This window comes from Melospiza georgiana, chromosome 10 (assembly GCF_028018845.1).
Source record: "Melospiza georgiana isolate bMelGeo1 chromosome 10, bMelGeo1.pri, whole genome shotgun sequence".
NCBI lineage: Eukaryota > Metazoa > Chordata > Aves > Passeriformes > Passerellidae > Melospiza > Melospiza georgiana.
In genome coordinates, this window is record NC_080439.1 from 1,153,948 (window position 1) to 1,175,853 (window position 21,906).

The 21,906-nt window shown below is 55.4% G+C and overlaps 1 protein-coding gene across 1 annotated transcript in view; it reads left to right on the forward strand.

Annotated features, from left to right (window-relative positions):
- Positions 1 to 20,800, forward strand: part of KCNAB1 (potassium voltage-gated channel subfamily A regulatory beta subunit 1) — a 43,044-nt gene extending 22,244 nt beyond the window's left edge. The window contains exons 3-14 of the mRNA XM_058031062.1: positions 4,090 to 4,127; positions 5,632 to 5,711; positions 7,440 to 7,484; positions 8,605 to 8,649; positions 9,216 to 9,259; positions 11,995 to 12,081; positions 15,114 to 15,199; positions 16,361 to 16,481; positions 16,915 to 17,009; positions 17,873 to 17,993; positions 18,765 to 18,853; positions 19,414 to 20,800. Coding sequence (XP_057887045.1) covers positions 4,090 to 4,127; positions 5,632 to 5,711; positions 7,440 to 7,484; positions 8,605 to 8,649; positions 9,216 to 9,259; positions 11,995 to 12,081; positions 15,114 to 15,199; positions 16,361 to 16,481; positions 16,915 to 17,009; positions 17,873 to 17,993; positions 18,765 to 18,853; positions 19,414 to 19,503 — 941 coding nt within the window. The 3' untranslated portion in view covers positions 19,504 to 20,800. The remainder of the gene's footprint in view (positions 1 to 4,089; positions 4,128 to 5,631; positions 5,712 to 7,439; positions 7,485 to 8,604; positions 8,650 to 9,215; positions 9,260 to 11,994; positions 12,082 to 15,113; positions 15,200 to 16,360; positions 16,482 to 16,914; positions 17,010 to 17,872; positions 17,994 to 18,764; positions 18,854 to 19,413) is intronic.
- Positions 20,801 to 21,906: the final 1,106 nt, after the last annotated feature.

Consider the following 21,906-nt stretch of genomic DNA (forward strand, 5'->3'; position numbering starts at 1 on the left):
AAATCCTAAGGAAAGGATTTTTCAGAAAATATCATGGCTACACAGGGCTGTCAGGGAGGGCCCTGAGAGCAGAGCTGAGCATCATCCCTGGGGCACTGAGCTCCCGTGGGGCTGGGATTGCTCAGCCAGGAATGAGCTTCCCTGGGAGCATCCCAGAGCTGGGTCCTGCTCCTGCCTGGGCTCAGCTTTGCCCTCCTTCCTGGCTCAGTTTGGGCTGAGCTTTGTCCTCCTACCTGGATCAGTTTGGGCTCAGCTTTGTCCTCCTGCCTGGATCAGTTTGGGCTGAGCTTTGCCCTCCTTCCTGGCTCAGTTTGGGCTGAGCCTTCCCCTCCTGCCTGGATCAGTTTGGGCTCAGCTTTGCCCTCCTTCCTGGCTCAGTTTGGGCTCAGCTTTGTCCTCCTGCCTGGCTCAGTTTGGGCTGAGCTTTGTCCTCCTGCCTGGGCTCAGCTTTGTCCTCCTGCCTGGCTCAGTTTGGGCTGAGCTTTGTCCTCCTGCCTGGATCAGTTTGGGCTCAGCTTTGCCCTCCTGCCTGGATCAGTTTGGGCTGAGCTTTGTCCTCCTGCCTGGCTCAGTTTGGGCTGAGCCTTCCCCTCCTGCCTTGCTCAGTTTGGGCTGAGCTTTGTCCTCCTGCCTGGGCTCAGCTTTCCCCTCCTGCCTGGATCAGTTTGTTCCAGGTGAGCCTTTCAGGGGCCTGCCAGGCTGGCCCTGGGCTGCTGCCAGGCTCTGCTTGGTGCTGGATCCAAAGTGTTCTTGTGATTCCAGGGAAAGGCAGGTCACGGTTTTCACCTGTGCAGCTCAGACCCTGCCTCTGGGCTCCTTCAGGTTTTGAGAAAACCTTGACCTGCAGAGAGGTGATGAGCAGGGAAAGGAGCAGCACAAAGCTGCCATCCTAGTCCCGATCCATGGACAGGAGGTGATAGCTGGCTGCAGAAAGGGTGTTTGGTGAGCCTAGAGGGGCAGGTTTTGGTTTTTTGGAGGCAGGCAGGTTTTTTGCTGTGCCCCTGGTCCTGGCTCTGGGGTGAGGTTTGGCGCAGGCACCGTTCCTGCCAGCAGCAGCAGGGGCTGTGGGGGCTCAGCCCTGCCCCTGCACTGGTGACACAGGTGACACAGGTGACACTGGTTCTGTGACACTGCTCAGGTGGGCTCTGCTCTGGCACCAGCCCCTGCCGGGCTGCACTGGGAGCCAGAGCTGGAATTGTGCAGGAATTCCCCCTGCAGGTGAACATATCCATTTGGGCAACCTTTCAGGGCAGGAGGGAGGAAGGTGATGGGCAAGGGGCAGCGGTGGAAGTCTGTCTGTCCTGGGGCAGGGGATGCCTTTCCAAGCCATGAGCTGGGCTGGGTGAGAGAGAGACAGTCACTTGGACAGGGGAAAGCAGCAATTTAAAAAAAATACATGCCTCTCTCCAGAATATTTTTCTTGCCAAATGAGTGTGTTGGCTGAGGTTGTGAATCATCCTTGGCTGTTGTTTGAAATGCCAAATGCTCCTTGTGCTTTTTTTTGCCTTTTTCAATGTGCAGAGGGAGGGGAGCAGCCTGTGCCTGGATGGGGGTGCCCTCCCTGCTCCTGGCTCCTGGAGCAGAGCCCTTCCCTTCCCAGCCACACCCGGTGCTCTCAGCTCACCCTGCTGAGCCCAAACTCACATCCCTGCCTGCTTTTGTGATAGTGATGGGGAAAAACCCCCTTGGAATCCCCCCCGTGTGCTCCTGCTGGTGCTGCTGTGCCCAGCTGGGGCTGGGGGCTCGGGCAGGGCTGCCCAGCAGCACAGGTATTTATTCCCTGCATTTCAGGAGCTGTTATTCTGATTTGAGCTCTCCCTGTGCCCCAGGCCCCGAGCACATTGTCACTCAGTGGGATGTGCCTTGTGTCACAAGGTGAATTTTGAGAGGATGTGCACTCTGTGGGGAGGATGAATAATCCTCTTCCCTCTCACCTGTGCACCTGTGTGCTGCTTATGCAAAAGGGGAAAAAAATCACTTTGAGATAAACAGTCTCAACCCATTTTTTTTGGTACAAACACATTTTAATGTATTCCTGTAAAAATAACACCTCTGAAGCTTTAACATGGAAATCAGGCTTCATTTGGTTATTTTTTTTTTTTATCTGCATGAAGAAGCTTAAAGATGAAATGAAAACAGGTTTCAGTTTTATCTTTGTTGTGCAGGACCAGAGCATTTAAACTCCAATAATCAGAGAAAATACCTCTCCTGAGCTCTGTAGCCAGCAAGGTGCAGCAGGGGTACTCCTGTCCCATTATCGTTGTCCTTACAGAGCTAGAGAAAATACAAAATTAGCCAGAAAATGTGTTCTCTTTGCTCATTTGTTTAGTTTCCATTTCATCTCTGATCTGTGGCAAACTTGGCTTTCCCAGCTCGGGTTGTTCTGCAGGAAGTCAGGAGTTGCAGTTTGAGCTCACACTTTGTGCATCTTTAAATAGCTTTATTTGCACTGAGAGAAACCTGACGTATTAAAAAATTCAGACTGGCCTTTTTCTGAGGGAAAGGGAGCGAGCTGCTGCTGCCAGGGGTGATGGGGGGCTGTGTTCTGAGCAGGGCTGATCAAAGCTGCCCCAGCCCTTCCACCCTGCTCAGGGTCCATGTCCCGGCACCCAGGGACCCCATCCCTCTTTGATGAGGGTCTGGGAGCAGCTTCTGCACCTTCCCAAGCGCGGGCAGGCAGGGAAGCTGCAATTCCTGTCCCTCGGCAGCATCGGAGCTCAGCCCTGGCCCTGCAGCCCCTGTCCTGTCCCAGGGGTGGGAAGGGGTGCCCAGTGCCCCCCTGCCCTGGCAGGGACACCTCCCTCTGCCCCACGCTGCTCCCAGCCTGGCCTGGGGCACCTCTGGGGCTGGGGAAACCTCTCTGGGATTCGCAGCTGGGGGCTGAGCCCCTCTGCCAGCGAGAGCTCTCAGGTCTGGGGAGCTGGGAGAGCCACGCGCGCTCTGCCCCACGCATCCGTCCATGCATCCCTGCAGCCCAGGAACGGCTGAATTTGGCACCTGGGTTTCCGTGGGGCTCTGCAGGGGTGGGGAGGGGCAGTGCTGGGCTCAGGGGGATGTTGGCACAGGGTGGCACAGCCCTGCTGAGCCCAGGGAATCAGAAGTGTCTGAGCTGCTGCCTGCCCAGCCCTCTGCTGCCTCTTCCCCACTGCCTGAGGAGATCTGTATTCCTAAAATAAATCATACATTTAAAATCTAGATACAGGAATCGTGTTCCTATGGGAATTCCTTGGGGTTGGACCAGCTGACCTTTAAAGGTCCCTTCCAACCCAAACTGATTTATGATCCGGTTAAATCCACACGCTGCTTCCACCACAGGATTTTTTTTTTAATTATTTTTTTTTTATTAAGCGATGATCATAAAGACATAATGCCCCAAGTTTTCCTAATAATAGAGCAGAGCCAGCAACTGAGCCTAAGCTGCAGCAGCTTTAGGAGCCAGCCTAGGGAAGGCAGTGCCCTTGGGCAGGGCTGGCACTGGACATTGGCTTCATGGAAAAGCTCCCAGGGAAAAGTCACTGTGGGTTGGAAATCTGTCCTGTCAGAAGAAATATTTCTCTTTATGTCTCTTTTTTTTTTTTATTTTTTTTAAATTCTAATTTTGCCTTTCAGGATGCTAAATGCTGAAGTACATATTTAAGGAGAGTTTCATTCCCCAAATGATGCGTTGCGGCAGCATCACGGATTTTTTCCAATTTGTCAAATTGAAGCTTTGGAAAATGATTTCTGGTTAGGAAAGAGCTTCAGATTCCAGGGCCTGGAAGGGTCCCAGGCCAGGCTGGACAGGGCTGGAGCAGCCTGGGACAGTGGGAGGTTCTGGATGGGATTTAAGGTCCTTCCAACCCAAACCATCCCATGATTTGAATCCAGCTCTGTATTTTGGAGCATGCCCTGGGCAGCTGCCTGTGCCAGTCCCATGCTGGGAGCAGGTGCCCTGTCCTGCCTGGCTGCAGGAGCTCTCTTGGGGCTGCACCACCCCCGGAGCCAGCCCACCCCATCTAAAACCCATTCAATCCCAAAGGGAATTCTGATGAAGTCTCATTTTTGATGTGGAAACCCTCTTGTAGTAACAGATTATTTTGCTTTTTCCAGGGACCTGGGTCACTTTTGGAGGTCAGATCTCAGATGAGGTGAGTGCATGGAACAAACCACACTCTGGGGGTGTTTTTAATTTCATTTCTAAAAGAAATTGTGGCTCCTGGAGCCTTCCTGCACAGAGAGACAGCAGGGAGTCAGTACCCAGAGCTCTGCCACAACCTCCTGATGAGCCTGACATTTCCAGAGATGGACTCTCAGCAGCCCCATCCACCCCTCAGGGCCATCTCCTGTCCTGTGCTGTCCCCAGCGATGTCCCCTCCTTCCCCTGGGCTCCTGCACTGGGATTGGGAACTATTTCTGTGTGTGGACATAACGGGCAGCGATCCTAAATACAGTCACGGCTGGCCTTACAAAGGTGATTTATTTTTGACATAACAAGCTGAAACAACTGAAAATGAGCTTGGGTTTGCTCCGTGCTTGTCCCTGGAGCAGATGGCTCCTGATGCAGGGAATCCCCCCTGGCGCCCTGGCTGCACGTGGGCTCCTCTGCAGCCCAGGTGTCCCAGATGTGAGCGCCCCAGGGACAGCAGCTGCCTGCCCCGGGTGTGGAACAGCCCCAAAACAGCTCTGGCGTGAGGGAGAGAGCCCAGGGGCCTCCATTCCAAGGGCTTTTCCTTAAAATTCACTCCATCTGTCATGGTATTGCTGCTTCTTCTGGATCTCCTGGCTTTGATCCCTGTGGATCTCCTGGCTTTGATCCCGTGGATCCCTGGCTTTGATCTTGTGGATCTTCCAGCTTTGGTCCCAGTGGATTCCCAGCTTTGATCCCATGGAGCCCCAGTTTGGTCCCGGTGCATCCCTGGCTTTGGTCCTGGTGGCTCCCCTGGCTTTGGTCCCATGGATCCCCCAGCTTTGATCCCTATAGATCCCCCAGCTTTGGTCCCGTGGATTCCCCCAGCTTTGGTCCCTGTAGATCCCCCAGCTTTGGTCCCATGGATTCCCCCAGTTTTGGTCCCAATGGCTCCCCAGTTTTGGTCCCATCTCATGGCCCTGTGGGATGATGGCTGGTCAGTGATGCTCAGTCAAGGCCAGTTTTGATGTCCACTTTGCTCTCTGGTCCTCCTGCGCCCCTTGCTCACCGTAATTCCATGCAAAGCAGGACAAATTCCATGGAAAAGCAGGACAGAAGCACAGCCCTGTCCTTGGGATGCTGAGCCTGAACCTTCATGTCCCGGGAGCAGCAGGAGCCCCAGGACTCCCCTGCGCTCCACAAATGCCCTTCAGGCATTTCCCCACCCCACGGCATCTCTGGGGAGCTGCAGGATGGGCAGGCAGAGGAACATTAACCCCTCCAGTTCTGTGCTAAACCCTGCAGCACTGCAGAGCATCTCTGGAACCCTGCTAAATTCCTGCTGCCTTCCCGAAGGGAAGCTCCTGCGAGGGGAGACGAGTTCCTGCCGCGCTGGCTCCGGGGGGGTTGATGTAAATCCGTGTTCTGGGGTCCCTCAATCCCTCCCTGCTGGGGTGTCCCTGGGCAGGATCTGTGGGGCTCTCCCTGCTGGGCGTGGTGTCACCTGCTGTCCCCGTGCTCCCCAGGTGGCCGAGCAGCTGATGACCATCGCCTACGAGAGCGGCGTGAACCTCTTCGACACGGCCGAGGTGTACGCGGCCGGCAAGTGAGTGCCCGGGGCAGGGTGTGCCCGGGGGCTGGCACAGGGCTGCCCCTGGGCACAGCCACACCTGGGCAGGGCTGGGCAGGGTGTGCCCAGGGGCTGGCACAGGGCTGCACCTGGGCAGGGCTGGGCAGGGTGTGCCCGGGGGCTGGCACAGAGCTGCACCTGGGCACAGCCACACCTGGGCAGGGTGTGCCCGGGGGCTGGCACAGAGCTGCACCTGGGCACAGCCACACCTGGGCAGGGCTGGGCAGGGTGTGCCCGGGAGGGGCTGGGACAGGGCTGCCCCAGGGCAGGTGTGCCCAGAAGGGCTGGCAGAGCTGCACCTGGGCTCTCTGCTCCCCCTCTGATGTGCTGGGCTCTGGATGTCCTTGGAAAGCCTCTTTGTCCCCAAGTGGGACAGGAGAGCCTCTGTATTTGGGATACCCATCAAATAAACCCAAACAATTTACCCAAAGGCTCTTGTACCCAGCAAAGGCTGGAGAGCACCCCTGGTGCTGGCACAGGGAGACCAGTACCCTGAACAAACGGGAAGGGGGTGTGGATCTCAGTGGTGCTGGGTGCCTGGGGCTGTGACAGATCCGGGCAGGAATCCCGGGGTGAGCCACTCTGGCTGCTCTCAGAGACACTGTGGGATGGGGGGACATCACCCACGGGATGGAGGACATCACCCATGGGATGGGGGACACCACCCGTGCTAAATGGGGCTGGGGTGACCCACAGGGCTCCCAGCTGGGCCGGGACATCGTGTCCTGCAGAGGGACCAGCCCAGGCTCAGGGGACCTGGGCAGGGGCAGGGGGGGACAAGAGGCTCTGTGCTGGATGGACCTGTCCCTATTTGGGGTCACTGTCACCAGGGAGGGCAGGTGGATCTGTCCCACCTGGGGGTCACTGTCACCAGGGAGGGCAGGTGGATCAGTCCCAGTTTGGGACACTGTCACCAGGGAGGGCAGATGGATCTGTCCCAGTTTGGGGGTCACTGTCACGAGGGAGGGCAGGTGGATCTGTCCCAATTTGGGGTCACTGTCACCAGGGAGGGCAGGTGGATCTGTCCCACCTGGGGGTCACTGTCACCAGGGAGGGCAGGTGGACCTGTCCCAGTTTGGGACACTGTCACCAGGGAGGGCAGGTGGATCTGTCCCAATTTGGGGTCACTGTCACCAGGGAGGGCAGGTGGATCTGTCCCAATTTGGGGTCACTGTCACCAGGGAGGGCAGGTGGACCTGTCCCAGTTTGGGGGTCACTGTCACCAGGGAGGGCAGGTGGATCTGTCCCACCTGGGGGTCACTGTCACCAGGGAGGGCAGGTGGATCTGTCACAGCTTGGGGTCACTGTCACCAGGGAGGGCAGGTGGATCAGTCCCAATTTGGGACACTGTCACCAGGGAGGGCAGGTGGATCTGTCCCAGTTTGGGGGTCACTGTCACCAGGGAGGGCAGGTGGACCTGTCCCAGTTTGGGACACTGTCACCAGGGAGGGCAGGTGGACCTGTCCCAATTTGGGGACACTGTCACCAGGGAGGGCAGGTGGATCAGTCCCAGTTTGGGGGTCACTGTCACCTGGGAGGGCAGGTGGACCTGTCCCAGTTTGGGACACTGTCACCAGGGAGGGCAGGTGGATCTGTCCCTATTTGGGGTCACTGTCACCAGGGAGGGCAGGGGCAGCTGCAGCCAGGCTGGCTGGGGGCACTGAGCACCCCCTGCCCCCCTCACACCGGGCTCTCTCTGCACAGGGCCGAGGTGATCCTGGGCAACATCCTGAAGAAGAAGGGCTGGAGGTACAGTATGGCACTCCCTCTGATCTGGGGGCTTTCCCTTGGGGGTCCCACAGGAGCAGCCACAGCTCCCCTGGGATTTGGGGTGTCCCCCACCCTCGGGGCTGCGATGCCCTCCCGGGCGGGAGGCTGGCTGTGGCACCTCATCCCTGCTGGGGTAAGGAGGCAGAGCTGTGCCAGCCGGGAGGAGCTGACACCTCGTTAGAGGATGCACATTAGCATGTGTTGTGGGTTTTAAGAGATTTGCATAATCTTCAAAGTCCTCCTCTGTGTGTGTGTGTGTCCTAGGCGGGTTCAGCTGGAGGGGGTCTGGCAGGGCTCTCTCCAAACCCAGCCAGGGGATTAGGGGGGTGAGTGAGTACCTGGTAAGAAATACTCTGGGTGATGTGGAGGAAATAAAATGAAGTGCAATAAAAGCTGGGGAAATTGTGTTGTACATGTCTGGTTATGCAGCAAGGCAGCTGGAGGATGATAAATCTTTGATTTAATATCGTGTAGAGTTTACAGATTAATTCAGATGTCTCACACTGGAGTTTAACAGCTCTGGGAGTGCTGCCTGGCAGTGAGAGGCACGGGCAGGATGGCAGGAGGGAACAGCACTGCAGGCCCTGGAGAGAGGGCTGGGTGCTGCTTATTTAGTGGTTTACAGTGTCTGGGGGTTTGGTCATCTCATTTGGATCGCCTTTGCTTTCTATCACAATGTCCAATCCCAACTTGCCCTGACTTCATTCCATTTCCTCGTGCCCTGACTATTTATGGGCATTCTTTACCAAAACACCTCAGGGTATTTCACTTTCCATCTTCTGAAGGAGCTGAGCTCGTGTCCCCTGTGCTGCTCACCCCACTGCAGAGGGGCACTGCCCTGGGCACAGAGGTGCTGTTCCCTGGGCACCTGGCAGTTCCTGGGCTCTCCCTGCCTGCCAGAGTTCCATTTGCAGGGAATTCCCCCAGACCAGCACTGGAGTCAGTGTCCTCAGCATTTCACAGCTGATTTGGCTGTTTGAGCATCCCCAGCAGAAACAATGCTCCCAGGTTTTACAAGTTGCTGATGGGCAACATCTCCTTGGTTGTTGTTATTATTATTTTTTTAAAAATTATATGAGTGTTCCTGTTCTTTTTGCAGGAGGTCCAGTTTGGTGATAACCACAAAGCTGTACTGGGGTGGCAAGTAAGTGTGACAGCCACTTGTCCTGGGGTTTGCTGGCCCTGCCCTGCAGCCGGGGGAGGTTAATGGCACCTGGGGGTGCTTTGCTGCTGTCATTGCATTTCTGTTTATTTTGCCAAGTGTTTTAAGGAGTTGGAGTTTCTCACCTGGAGAGGAGGAATTCCAGGGGGAGCTCAGAGCCTGCAGGGGCTCCAGGAGAGCTGCAGAGGGACTGGGGACAGGGATGGAGGGACAGCACACAGGGAATGGCTCCCAGTGCCAGAGGGCAGGGATGGGTGGGACATTGGGAATTGGGAATTCCTGGCTGGGATGGGATTCCCAGAGCAGCTGGGGCTGCCCCTGCATCCCTGGCAGTGCCCAAGGCCAGGCTGGGCACTGGGGTTTGGAGCAGCCTGGGACAGTGGGAGGTGTCCCTGCCATGGCAGGGGTGGCACTGGGTGGGATTTAAGGTCCCTCCCAGCCCAAGCAGTCTGGGATTCTGTAATTTTGGGGGTGTTTAAACCAGAACACAGCTCATTGCTCCCGGGCTGTTGGCACCTCTGCCAGCTGTTGCTGTTTTTCCCTTGCAGGGCAGAGACGGAGCGAGGCCTTTCCAGGAAACACATCATTGAAGGTACCTGGGCTGGGCTGGGCTGGGCTGCCCTGGGGGGCTCTGTGCAGCTGATCCCAGTGCTCTCCATGGGCTGGAGCTGCCCTGGGGGGCTCTGTGCAGCTGATCCCAGTGCTCTCCATGGGCTGGGGTCTGCCAGGGGCTGGGGCTGCCCTGCTGGGCTCTGTCCTGTTGGATCCCAGTTCTCTCCCATGGGCTGGGGCTGTTTGATCCCACTGCCCCTGTGCCAGTCCCATGCAGAGCAGTTCCCAAACTCATCCTGAAATGCCCAAAATGCCCCCAAGGATTGTTTTGGCTTCCCTCAGAAATGTCAGTGAATGGATTGCACTGGCAGGCCCCTCACTCCATGGGGGCTGCTGGGTTTGGGTAGCTCTCTGCACACCCCAGCCCTACCCCGTGGGGCCAGACGTGGCCAGGGGTGCCTGGGCTGTCTGTGGAGCTGGAGGGATGAGGATGAGGATGTGGCATGATGTCAGCCTGCAGAAATAGTCTCTGGAGGGCTGCCAGGCTCCATTGGCATGGCTGAGCTCTGCTCCTGGTGCTGCTGCTCCCCAAGGGCTCAGTTCTGCTGCCCATTCCCTCACCTGGCTGCATCCCATCCTGGGGCTCCTGACCCCAATCCCTGCTCTCCATCCCATCCTGGGGCTCCTGACCCCAATCCCTGCTCCCCTCTGGGGTTCCTGACCCCAGTCCCTGCTCCCCTCTGGGGTTCTTGACCCCAGTCCCTGCTCCCCATCCCATCCTGGGGTTCCTGACCCCAATCCCTGCTCCCCTCCTGTGGTTCCTGACCCCAATCCCTGCTCCCCATCCCATCCTGGGGTTCCTGACCCCAATCCCTGCTCCCCTCTGGGGTTCCTGACCCCAATCCCTGCTCCCCTCTGGGGTTCCTGACCCCAATCCCTGCTCCCCTCCTGGGGCTCCTGACCCCAATCCCTGCTCCCCTCCCCTTCCCTGCTGCTCTGCCTTGTCCCTGTCCCCGTGTCCCTGCAGGAGAGGGGACAGCAGGAACTCTGTGTTCTGTTTGCCCACAGCAAAGCCTTGGCCGTGTGTGCCTGGGCTGGACCCAGAGCTGGCTCTGCAGGCTCAGCTCAGCCAGGCTCAGCTCCCAGCACAGGAACAGAACCGTGCCTGGGGACTGAGGGGCACATCCTGGAGCAGCAGTGTCCCCTGGGACCTTGTCCCGTGGAGGGGCATCGCAGGGCAGTGCCGGCCCCAGCAGGGCAGTGCCAGCCTAGGGGAGGATGTGTGCCCCTGTTTGTGCCTGCTGCCCCCATGGGACGTGCAGATCCTGCTGCTGGGGCTCAGGGATGGCATCCTCTGGGCACAGCTCCCCCTGTCTGTGCTGCACCCCTGGGAAATGGCAGCCCCAGGGCCGTGCCCAGCTCAGGTAGGATGGCATCCTCTGGGCACAGCTCCCCCTGTCTGTGCTGCACCCCTGGGAAATGGGAGCCCCAGGGCCGTGCCCAGCTCAGGTGGGATGAATGGGGGTCAGCAGCCCCTCCCTGGGTGCAGCTTTGGCTCCTTCCATCCTCCTCCTTCTGCTCCTGGTAAGTTTTATCCAGGATTCCCTGCAGAGTGGGATCTTGGAGTGTTTGCAGGATCCTGGGACTGTCCCAGTAAGGCAATGCTGCAGAAAGCTTTTCTTGGAGCAACATTTTGTTGGATTTTCATCTGAATAAGCTTCAGTGAGGGGATGGCACTGAAGGAGCTCAGGGAGGTGGCAGATGTGTCACAGGCACTCCAGACCCAGCCATTTTCCATTTCTTGAGGAGCTGCTTCATGAAATGGCAGAAAAGCACTGGCAAGAGTTGGAATAATTTCACAGAACACCCAGCAAACAACGTTAAGGTCAATGAGAGATATTTTATATTTTTATATATATTTATATATATCTGTGTGCGTGAGAGAGAGAAGAGGATTTTGAACAGTTATTTTCTACAAATCTTCCCAAGAACAAAATGTTTTTATGAATGTTCATGAAGAATGAGTCAAAATAGAGCAGGCTGGAAATGTTTGCTGAATTTTGAGCTGGATAAAATGCCCATCCTCTGCTCGCCCTCTCTCATACACTCATACATGGATATATAAATATATCTGCAGGGGTTTGATGCCATCTCCCATCAGATCCTCACAGGAAGGCTCTGAAAACCTGCACATTTATGGGCTGAGCTGCAGAGGGCTGGGGTTTGCTGTGCCCAAGCCCCTGGGCAGTGTGGGAGGGCACAGCTCACCTGGCAGGTGATGCTTCACCTGTTCCCTGCTGCTCTCCCTGCTCCCATGGCACCAGCCCAGCCCAGTGCCACCCCCTGCACCCCTGGAGTGCCCGCCATGGCCTCAGGAGCTGGGGCTGGAGCAGGAGAGGCTCTGTGACACAATGCAGACTGAATTCCCTGCAGGGCACTGAACTCCCTGGCAGTGCCTCTGCCAGGCTGGCAGGCACAGCTCTGTAACCAGGGCTGGTCAGCACAGTCCTGGAGCTCTGAATAAGGCACATTGTGGAGAAGGAGGGGCTCTGTGTGTGGCCAGAGTGGTGCTTTCCTCCTCAGATGGCTGCAGGGAGGCGGGACAGCATCATTCAGCCCCCCTCTCACATCCTAAGCATGTGTATCGATATAAACCTGTGCCTATATAAAAATACACGTATTGAAGTACAGCCAGCTGTGTCTGCTCCCATTCTGGCCCTGTTCCCTGCCTCCCTCTGACCCTGCCTGTCCTTGTCTCTGCTCTCCCGTGCCCAGGGCTGAAGGCTTCTCTCCAGAGGCTGCAGCTGGAGTATGTGGACGTGGTCTTCGCCAACCGGCCGGACAACAACACCCCCATGGAAGGTTGGTGGGGCTGCTCTGGAAGGGGTTAACCCTCAGTGCCTGCTCCTGGCCTGAGGGCTGACACTGAGGAGGGCAGGAAAGGCAATTTGGAATCAATTGTTCAGGTGGGGCAGCTTAAATGGGAAATATCTCAGTTTGGTAGGCAGGTCCATGGAAGGTGTCCCTGCCCACAGCAGGGGGTTGGAATTAGGTGTCCTTTAAGGTCCCTCCCAAACTATTTAGGGTTTCTATGTTTACCCTGTCACACCATGAATTTGTGTGGTTTGGAAGGAAATGGAAGTTTCCTTTCAATGTTTGGAGCATTTCCTTTCCCTGTTCCTTCAGACAGAGAGGGTTTGTGGCTGGATTCAAGGCATGGTCCATGGCAGGTGGCTCAGGAGCTGTGGTGGATGGTCCATGGCAGTCAAACCGAGCTGGAGCTCCGTGTCAGGAGTGCTGGCACCTTGCTGGACGTGGGCTGTGCCACCATGGGTGCCCCCCAATGAGGGTCAGGGCCCAGCCTGGGACCCCAGGAGCTGCTGAGCTCAGGGCAGGCTCTGTGCTGTGTCTGGCAGGGAGCTGTGCCCTCTGTGCCCGCCCTGCTGTCACTGAGCAGCGTGGAGGGGCTGCCCTGCCCAGGGCACAGCTGATCCCACAGCCCAGTGCCAGCCCTGGCACCAGGCACAGGCTGTGGCGCTGGCTGAGGCTGCAGCAGGGTGAAAAAAGGGACATTCCTCTTATGAATGGCATGCTGGAGACACTTCCCATCTTCTTCCTGCCTTTTTTATGGCTCACCCACCAAGGCACTTCCATCCCAGAGCATCTGCTGGGCCATCTGTCAGCGCTGCTTGCCGAGCCACTCCATCCTGCTCAGCACCCCACACGCCTCAGCTTCTCCCACAGGGAGCCAAGGAAGGCACCTTGGAGCTCATCCCGCTCCCTGCCACTGCCCCAGGCTGCTCCAAGCCCTGCCCAGCCCGCCCTGGGCGCTGCCAAGGGTGGGGCAGCCCCTCCTGAAGGAGAAGGTGACCTTGAAGTGTTCCCTGCTCGTGGCAGCACCTGTGGGTCAGGCTGGAGCAGCCAGAGCAGGGGGGCACAGCCCAACCAAACCTGAATGTGCTGTTTGTTTTCCCTGCCTGCTGCTTCCACAGATCCTCCTGTGACCCCGGCCAGAGCAGTTCCCTCTCCCCAGGCTGCCCAGGCTCTGCTGCTCCCCTGGGCAAGGAGCAGATGAGCATCCGTGGGGATTTCTGTGCTGCCAGTCAGTGGGCCTCAGGGCACCTGGCAAAGCTGCTTAACCTAAACCCCCCAAATGTATTTCATGTTCTTAAAGGTCTCTGAGCAAATTACAATAGTAAAAGCAGTGAGTGTTGGAGGCAGGGAGCAGCTGGAGAGGAGCACCTCGGGCAGCTCGTGGCACGTGGGTCTGGCTGTGCCCCCTGTGCCCCAGAGCCAGGCTGGGGGTGAGGGCTGAGGGCTGCCCACCCTCCCTGGGGCTGGCTCAGCTCAGTGTGAGTGTCCCTGCCATCCCCTGCCACCCTCTGCCAGCCCAGCCCCTGGATCAGAGACCCTGGGTACGGCTGGTGGGATGGATCCATCCTCTCCACAATTCCCTTGGGATGAAGATCTCATGCCCCAGCTGGGCAGGCAGGGCTTGTTCTTCATCCCAAGGGGCTCTTCCAGCAGGGCAGCTGGACAGGAGGGTCCCTGTGGTCCCTGGGGTGTCCCCAGTGTCACAGAGCCAGGTGCCCACAGCCACGCACAGGGAGGGAAGGTGACAGCATTCCTGCCAGGGAACTTAAACCTGCCCCAGAGTTATTATTGTTATGGTGCCGGGGGCTGTTATTTGTGATTTGAAGCATTGATTTATGTTAAAAAAAAACCAAACAACTCCTGCTCTAAGTGCTGCCATTTGGGATCCAGCTGGCAGGACAAAAGCTGTGGGCCCGTGCCCTTCCCAAATCCTATCGCTGTCCTCTGGCTCTCTCAACAAGGAGATACATGTCTATTTATATACATTTTCTGAGTTGACTTTGGGGTTTTTTTTTTTGAAAGGAGTAGAGGCTGGAGAAGTGCAAACAACCCCGGGCTGAGATGTGTAAGAGGCGTGTGACGAAATGTTTTCCAAAACTCTGAAATGGCGGTGGGGCAAAAATAGCAAACTAAACCCAGGGAGAAGCTGCTGAGGAGGGAGGGAGGAAGGGAAGGATCACCAACAGGCTTAGCCTGATGCTGGTAGGAAATGAAATACAATTTTAGATTAAATATTCAGATGGAGCAGCTTGAAGTTGCTCATAATGGAATTCTGGAGCTCTGGTCAGGTGGAAGGTGTCCCTGCCCACAGCAGGGCTTGGGAGAAAAAGATCTTTAAGGTCCTTTAGTTTTAACATCCCTTCCAATCCAAACCAGTCTGGGATTCCTTTAAACTGAAGTTCATGAGGGTTTTTTCACCCCCAGGCAGGCAGGGAGCTCTGAGGGGTGAAATCCAGGATCCTGCGCAGGTGTGTGTGGCCTTGGAAGCTTCCATGTCCCAGAGAACAGCAGTGGGGCCCATGGCACAGCAATGGGGATGGTGGCACAGCCATGGGGACCAGGGCACATCAACGGGGACCATGGCACTGCTGTGGTGCAGAGGGGACACCTGAGGGTGACAGAGCCCTTGGTGCAGTCGGGTTCAATCAGCCATTCGTGCAGCTTTGTCCCTGGTAAAAAGAGGCAGACCCAGATATGTGCTTTCAGGAAGCAAATTTTAAAAAAAAAGGAATTTATTTTGAAGTTTATTTTTCCACTGTGCTGCCCTCTTGTGTTCTGTTTTGAAGGAAATGTCCTCCTAAGGCCGTGGAAGGCAGGAGCCAGGTGGGAAAAGCAGTTTTTACCCAGTTGCAGGGTCGGTGTCTCGGTGTTTGCACTGAAAATGCTTTTCCAGCCACAACTGGGCAGGAGAGCACGGCAGGAGCGTGCTCAGGCCTGTCAGTGTGGGGTGTTTGGGAGTGGGATTGGTGGAAATGTGGCCTCTGGGCCCTTCTCACTCTCCCTTTTTTGCTGTTTTTCAGAAATCGTGCGGGCCATGACACACGTGATCAACCAGGGCATGGCCATGTACTGGGGCACGTCCCGCTGGAGCGCCATGGAGATCATGGTGAGGGGCCGGGGGGCCGTGGTGGGGCCATGGAGATCATGGTGAGGGGCCTGGGGGCCATGGAGATCATGGTGAGGGGCCGGGGGGCCATGGTGGGGCCATGGAGATCGTGGTGAGGGGCCTGGGGATCATCATGACGGGCCTGGGGGCTGTGAAGATCGTGGTGAGGGGTGTGGGTGCCATGGAGATCATGGTGAGGGGCTGGGGGGCCATGGAGATCATGGTGAGGGGCTGGGGGGCCATGGTGGGGCCATGGAGATCATGGTGAGGGGCCTGGGGGCCATGGAGATCATGGTGAGGGGCTGGGGGGCCATGGTGGGGCCATGGAGATCATGGTGAGGGGCCTGGGGGCCATGGAGATCGTGGTGAGGGGCTGGGGGGCCATGGAGGTCATGGTGAGGGGCCGGGGGGCCATGGTGGGGCCATGGAGATCATGGTGAGGGGCCTGGGGATCATCATGAGGGGCCTGGGGCCCGTGGAGATCATGGTGAGGGGCCTGGGGCCCATGGAGATCATGGTGAGGAGCCTGGGGGCCGTGGGAATCATGGTGAGGGGCCTGGGGCCCATGGAGATCGTGGTGAGGGGCCTGGGGGCCGTGGGAATCATGGTGAGGGGCCTGGGGGCCATGGAGATCATGGTGAGGGGCCTGGGGGCCATGGAGATCATGGTGAGGAGCCTGGGGGCCGTGGGAATCATGGTGAGGGGCCTGGGGGTCATGGAGATCGTGGTGAGGGGCCTGGGGTCATGGTGAGGAGCATGGAGGTGATGGTGAAGGCCACAGAGGTCATGGCATGGCAGCCCTGGGCACGCTGGGTTCCACTCCATCCAGGCTTTCCACCTGAAATCATTTAAAAGGCTGTCTCAGAATGAGCCCAGTGCTAATTAGGAGAAGATGGGCTGATGTGTGGGAGTTTGGGTGGTTGGTTTGGGTTTGTGTCATTTTGGTTTGACTGAAGGCAAGTCCTTCAGTTTGATATCAGCCATGGCAGGGGTGGAATGAGGTGGTCTCTAATGTCCCAAACCAGGGACATTAGATAGATTGCAGCATCCTGCTGGTCCCCCTTCCCTTGGCCGTCTCCTGTGCCCTCCCAGAACGTGGCCTGGTGTGTCCTGCAGACATTTCCATTTCCTGAGGTGTTTTCTCCCTGGTTCCCCCTGCAGGAAGCCTACTCCGTGGCCAGGCAGTTCAACATGATCCCCCCCGTGTGTGAGCAGGCCGAGTACCATCTGTTCCAGAGGGAGAAGGTGGAGGTGCAGCTGCCAGAGCTGTACCACAAAATCGGTGAGGCTGAGCCTGCTGGGCATTCCCAGGGAGAAATGGAGGGCAGGATGGCCTGGGGCTCCAGGTGGGACCAGTGACAAAGCCAAGCCTCAGTCTAATAGTGACTCTAAAGGAAAACCAGCTTACTGTGCCTCTGATGAAGGATTGCTTAATATTATCTGTTAATAACTAAAGTACATTAATGAACATATTAAGTATTAATTGGCTTGGCTGCTCCTTGCCCTCTGAGATTCACGTGGTCCATTAAGTGAAATAAATCCTCCAGGGCACCAGCAGCACATTCCTGCAGGACCAGCTGAGCATTGCTGCCTGTGGCAACAGAAACAAGCAGTCAGTTTGCTCTTGGTTTAGTTTTTGAGTGAAATCTGTATTTTTGCTGCAGCTCTGACCTGTCCCACTCCCCTCAAACCCCCTTTTTGTGTTCCCTCTGCAGGGGTGGGAGCAATGACGTGGTCTCCCCTGGCCTGTGGGATCATCTCAGGGAAATACGGCAATGGGGTCCCTGAAAGCTCAAGGGCTTCACTCAAGGTATTTCTGGGGCACCTTTGAGTGGTGCTGCTTTTGTCAGGGCAGGAAAACAACAAAGGGGAAAGAAAGGGCTCCCTCGTGAGAAGGAGGGCCCTGCTTGCATGGATCAGCTCGGTTTCTCTGGCAACCACACTCCAAAGAGCAGCAGAATCTGGGTTAGAACCAGCCCAGGCGCCCCACGCAGGGAGCTCGGGGGGCTTGGGCAGCTCTGGGGCTGCAGGGGCTGCTGTCCCCACCCTGCATGAGGGACATCACCACGAGCCAGGGGCTCTGTGGGGCTCCTCACTGATGCTGACCCTGGGATTTTAAGGTTGGAAAGGACCTCCAAGGTCACAGAGCCCAACCCTGAATGGAGGCAGCTGCTGCCACTTGCAGCCCCTGAACCATGCAGGTCCAACAGGCTTGGACATCGTGTCCCTGGGTACCAGCCTGGGCCATGGGGGTGCTCAGCCCCCAGTATCCCCCCAGAGACCCCCTGAACACCCATGGGCTGCTGGGGGCTGCCCTCTCTAACAGGTTTTGGCATTCTGGTGTCACCACCACTAATTGTGGTTTCTCCACAATTATCCTGATTTTATTCTTATTGGGGGTTATGGGGTCCAGAAAGAAAACTGGGGAGATTGCAGGTTCTGGAGTGAGAATAAAGCCAGAGAGCTGAGGACAACAGGAGACATTCTGGTCCTGCTCTAATTGCTTTGGGCAGGCCAGCTTTGTGTTCTCAGCCTCCACGACCTTCTGGGCTGGACGTGGCTTTTCAAGTGCTGCTATTTATAGATATTTATAGATTATAATTACAAATCGCCCTAAACTCCCCACTTTGGAGGCTGCAAGCTGACAGCCTGGTGTCTGTGATTGCCCTGCAGTGCTACCAGTGGCTGAAGGAGAAGATCATCAGCGAGGAGGGCAGGAAGCAGCAGGGGAAGCTGAAGGACCTGTCCCCCATCGCCGAGCGCCTGGGCTGCACGCTGCCACAGCTGGCTGTTGGTGGGTGCCTCACAGCTGCCAGGGGCTAGCACACAGAATGTGCTCTCTTTACACTGTGGTTTGGGCTGGGCCCGCAGCTGGAGATGAGTTTGTTGTTTAAAATCTGTGAAAAATTACTGATCCTGCAGGGGTTTGGGGTAGAAAGGAATTTAAAGCCCATTTTGTTCCAGCCCCTGCCATGGGGTTCCACTATCCCAGTTGCTCCAAACCTGTCCAGCTTGCCCTGGGACACTCCCAGGGATGCAGGGGGACCCACAGCTTCTCTGGGCAGCAATTAATTAAAACAGGATTGTTTCCAGCAGCAGCACCAGGCTGAGACTGACAGGGTCAGAGTGTCATGGGCATCCCCAGGATGGCCATCCCCACCTCCCTGTTCCCCTGGACATCCCTCTCCTCATGAAGCCATCACCTTTGTGGTGCTGGGCTGGCAGAGTTCTGGGGTTTTTTCCTAATAGTTATCTCTATGCTGCTGAGAGCTGAGGCTGGAAAATACCACATTTGTCAGAAAGGTGATCCCTGGTTCAACATCCTGCAGTGAATCCTTGTGTCGGGGAGAATCCCACAGCCCCCACAGCCAGAGAAGTGCTGGGGCAGGGAGCAAGCTCAGGACCCTGGAAGATCTGTGGGGTTTGATGTTTGATCAGTGCATCTTCCCCCGGGTAGAGACAAAGAAATGAGATTATTGAGCAGAGACAGAGGCTCTGTCAAACACCAGGGACAGAACCCTGTCAGCCCCCCTGTGTCCTGACCACCCTGTGCCTTTGTTCCCAGCATGGTGCCTGAGGAATGAGGGGGTGAGCTCTGTGCTCCTGGGATCCTCCAACCCCGAGCAGCTGATCGAGAACCTCGGAGCCATCCAGGTGAGTGCAGGGGGTGGCACCTCCTTGCAGGGGGACACCCCCAGACCTCAGCACCCCCTTCTCTCAGCACAGGGCTACTTGGGATTCTGTCTCTCAGCTCCATTCATGCACCCTCATCAGGCCCATCCTGCTGTCACCATGGCTTAGCACCTTTTGGGGCATTGTAGACATGTCCAGTGACACAAGGGTGGCACCAGCAGCTTTCATGCACCTGAAAATGCAAGCGAGTCCAGGGCTTGTTGTGACAGATCCTGTGCTGTCACATGTCACCTGCACCCACCTCAGTTATTCCCTGTGGTTTTTCCCCAGTCAGAGCTGCCTCTGCAGTCCTTGCCACCAGCTCGTGTCCCAGTGCAATATTCCACACACAAAGCTGAGAGGCTTTGCTGTGATTCTCTCACTGAGTAAAGATCTTCCAGAGGTTTTTCCTTTAAGGGAGAAAGTTACTAGATGAATGTTTAATATCTGTCACACAAAAAGCCCAGAGGAAATGTACTTTGATAAAATCTAGGTTTCATTTTGGAACTATCTGGATTAAGCATCGCTTTCTTCCACCCCAGGTCCTTCCAAAGATGACATCCCATATTGTAAATGAAATAGATAATATCCTGGGCAACAAGCCCTACAGCAAGAAGGACTACAGATCCTAATGCAATGCATGAATTTCCTGGACTGCATGGTTTAGAAGTGCTCTGTACTCCAGTACAGCCCTGAATTACTCTCATGAGAATCATTCAGCACTTGCTGCTCGGTGTCTACTGTCACTGGATCCTTCGAGATGTGTGCTCTTGCTACTACTCTGCAGTGAATTTAAAAGCACAGTTGATCTCTCTTCTAACCAGGAATAACCTTGTATTTTCTTACCTTCTTGACCGAGTTCATTAATTTTTACTTTACTCTTTGCACCTCATGCTTGTGCTGTGACAAACACTTGTAAAGCAAAAAAAAAAAAAAAAAAAAAAAAAAGAAATAATTTATAACCTTCAGGTACTTGGTAATTAAAGAAGGATGTACAGATCTATTTTTTCAATGAAGAAAAGCCAGATACAACTTCAGGTTTTAATAAAACCATGTTTGGGAAATCTCAACTATAAAGTTTCTTCAGGTTAACAGATGGAAGGGGCAAGCTCAAACTTTGCTTTTCTATGCTGAATATAAGCTCTAGGATTTCTTTGTAGTTGAATAAAAGGATGTGAGACAGAGAACTAGTTAGCAATTAGATAGTTCAGCTCCTAATGTTCCAGCTGTTCCAGCTGTGGAGTGCTCCTGGAGCAGTGCTAGGAAGCCCAAACACGCATGTCAGGTTACTGAGCACGACAGCTCTGCAAAGTTCTACTCTCCATAAACCTTAAGCCAAGAAAGCCATGATTAAATATTGGGTTTTGCATCTATAGAAACCTGCCTCTACTTCTGCCTGCTTGTAGACAGAGCTACTGCAAATTTCAATATTCAGGAGCTTTTAAGGATCTAGATACTATAAATATATACAATATATAGCTGCTGAGAGCTGCAGGAACAATCAGGTACGTACTCCAAAAGGCTACACCTGCTTCCACTTGCTTTGGAACCGGGGATCAGTAAATGCACAGACACATTTTAAACAGATTTTTGTGAGCATTTACAGGAGTTGACAGGAAGAATTCACATCTGGAGTTGCCCAGCTCAAGCCCACATTGTACCTTCCCAAGGATTTGCTCTGTACCATGCTCCTCTGATTGCAGTCTGTATTTCTCCCGTCCCTGCTGGGACCCAGCTCTGTACAGTATTTGTAGGACCCCTGTACTCCCCCTGCTGCACTCACCTGGGCCAGGTGAGCAGCTCCCCACACCCGAGTGCTCTCCTCCTGTATTTGAAGCTGTGGTGTGTGTAAATGACTCCTGCTGTACATGAGAAATGCAGTCTGACTGGAATTCTGCTTGGACACAATAAAAGCATTTTGTGCATCTACCCTGAGAGCTGCAGACCTGTTACTGACACTGGAGCTGGGCCAGCAGGGCTTTGTGCTGAGGATGGGGGTGATGTTCCACAGAGGACATTCCAGCTGTGCCCAGGAGGGACAGCAGGGAGCTGGCTGGCCCCAAGGAGCACAGCAGTCCCAGGTAAGGTCTGTCCTGTGCTGGCCTGGCAGGGATGGATGGGATTTTGGAATTCCTGGGTCAGATGGGATTTTGGGAAGGAATTCCTCTCGGGGAGGGTGGGCTGCCCCTGGATCCCTGGCAGTGCCCAAGGCCAGGGTGGACATTGGGGTTGGAGCGGGCTGGGGCGGTGGGAGGTGTCCCTGCCATGGCAGGGGTGGCCCTGGATGGGGTTTAAGCTCCTTTCTAAGCCATGTTCTATTTTTTATGTTCCTTTCTAAGCCCTGTTCTGTGATCTGGCCTGGAATGAGCCCAGTGCAGCTGTCCCCAGTGACACTGGCCAGTCCCAGCCAGCTGGGGTGGAGCCCACCTGGCCCTGCCCTGGGAACATCCCCACTGCTGCATTACCACTAACTTCTGTTAATTTTTACAGAGCTTCAACCATTTCACAGTTAACAGCTTTATTAATCTAATATAATTATCCTGCCAGTAACAGACTAATTCCTTTTCCTCCCCCTGGAGGTACAATTTAATGTTCTCTCTTCCCCTTCTCATGTACTTGGGAATCCAGTAATTTATTAAAACTAGATCAATTCCCAACTTTAACTGGGGAGATGGCATTGTCCCTTACAGGCTCTGAGGGCAATTGTGCAGCCCTGCTTCAGATTAACTCTCAGCATTAGACTGGAGAAATATAATTTCAGTGTTTTATAATGATTTTTTTATCATTGAAGCTTGTAGTGGGGATTGCAAGGGAAAAAACAAACACCGCCTCTTAAAAAAAAACAAACGGAAAAAGTGAACAAAAAATCCAAATGCCAACCAAAAAAAGCCCCAAACTTTTCTGTGAAAGCTCAAGATTAGGGTTTTTTTTGCAGAACACATCCCACCCCACCCACCCACCTGCTTTTGTTTCAGGCTGTCAGTGCTCAATGTTCCCTCTCCAGGAAAATTGTGACACGCTAAGCTCCAGGCCTC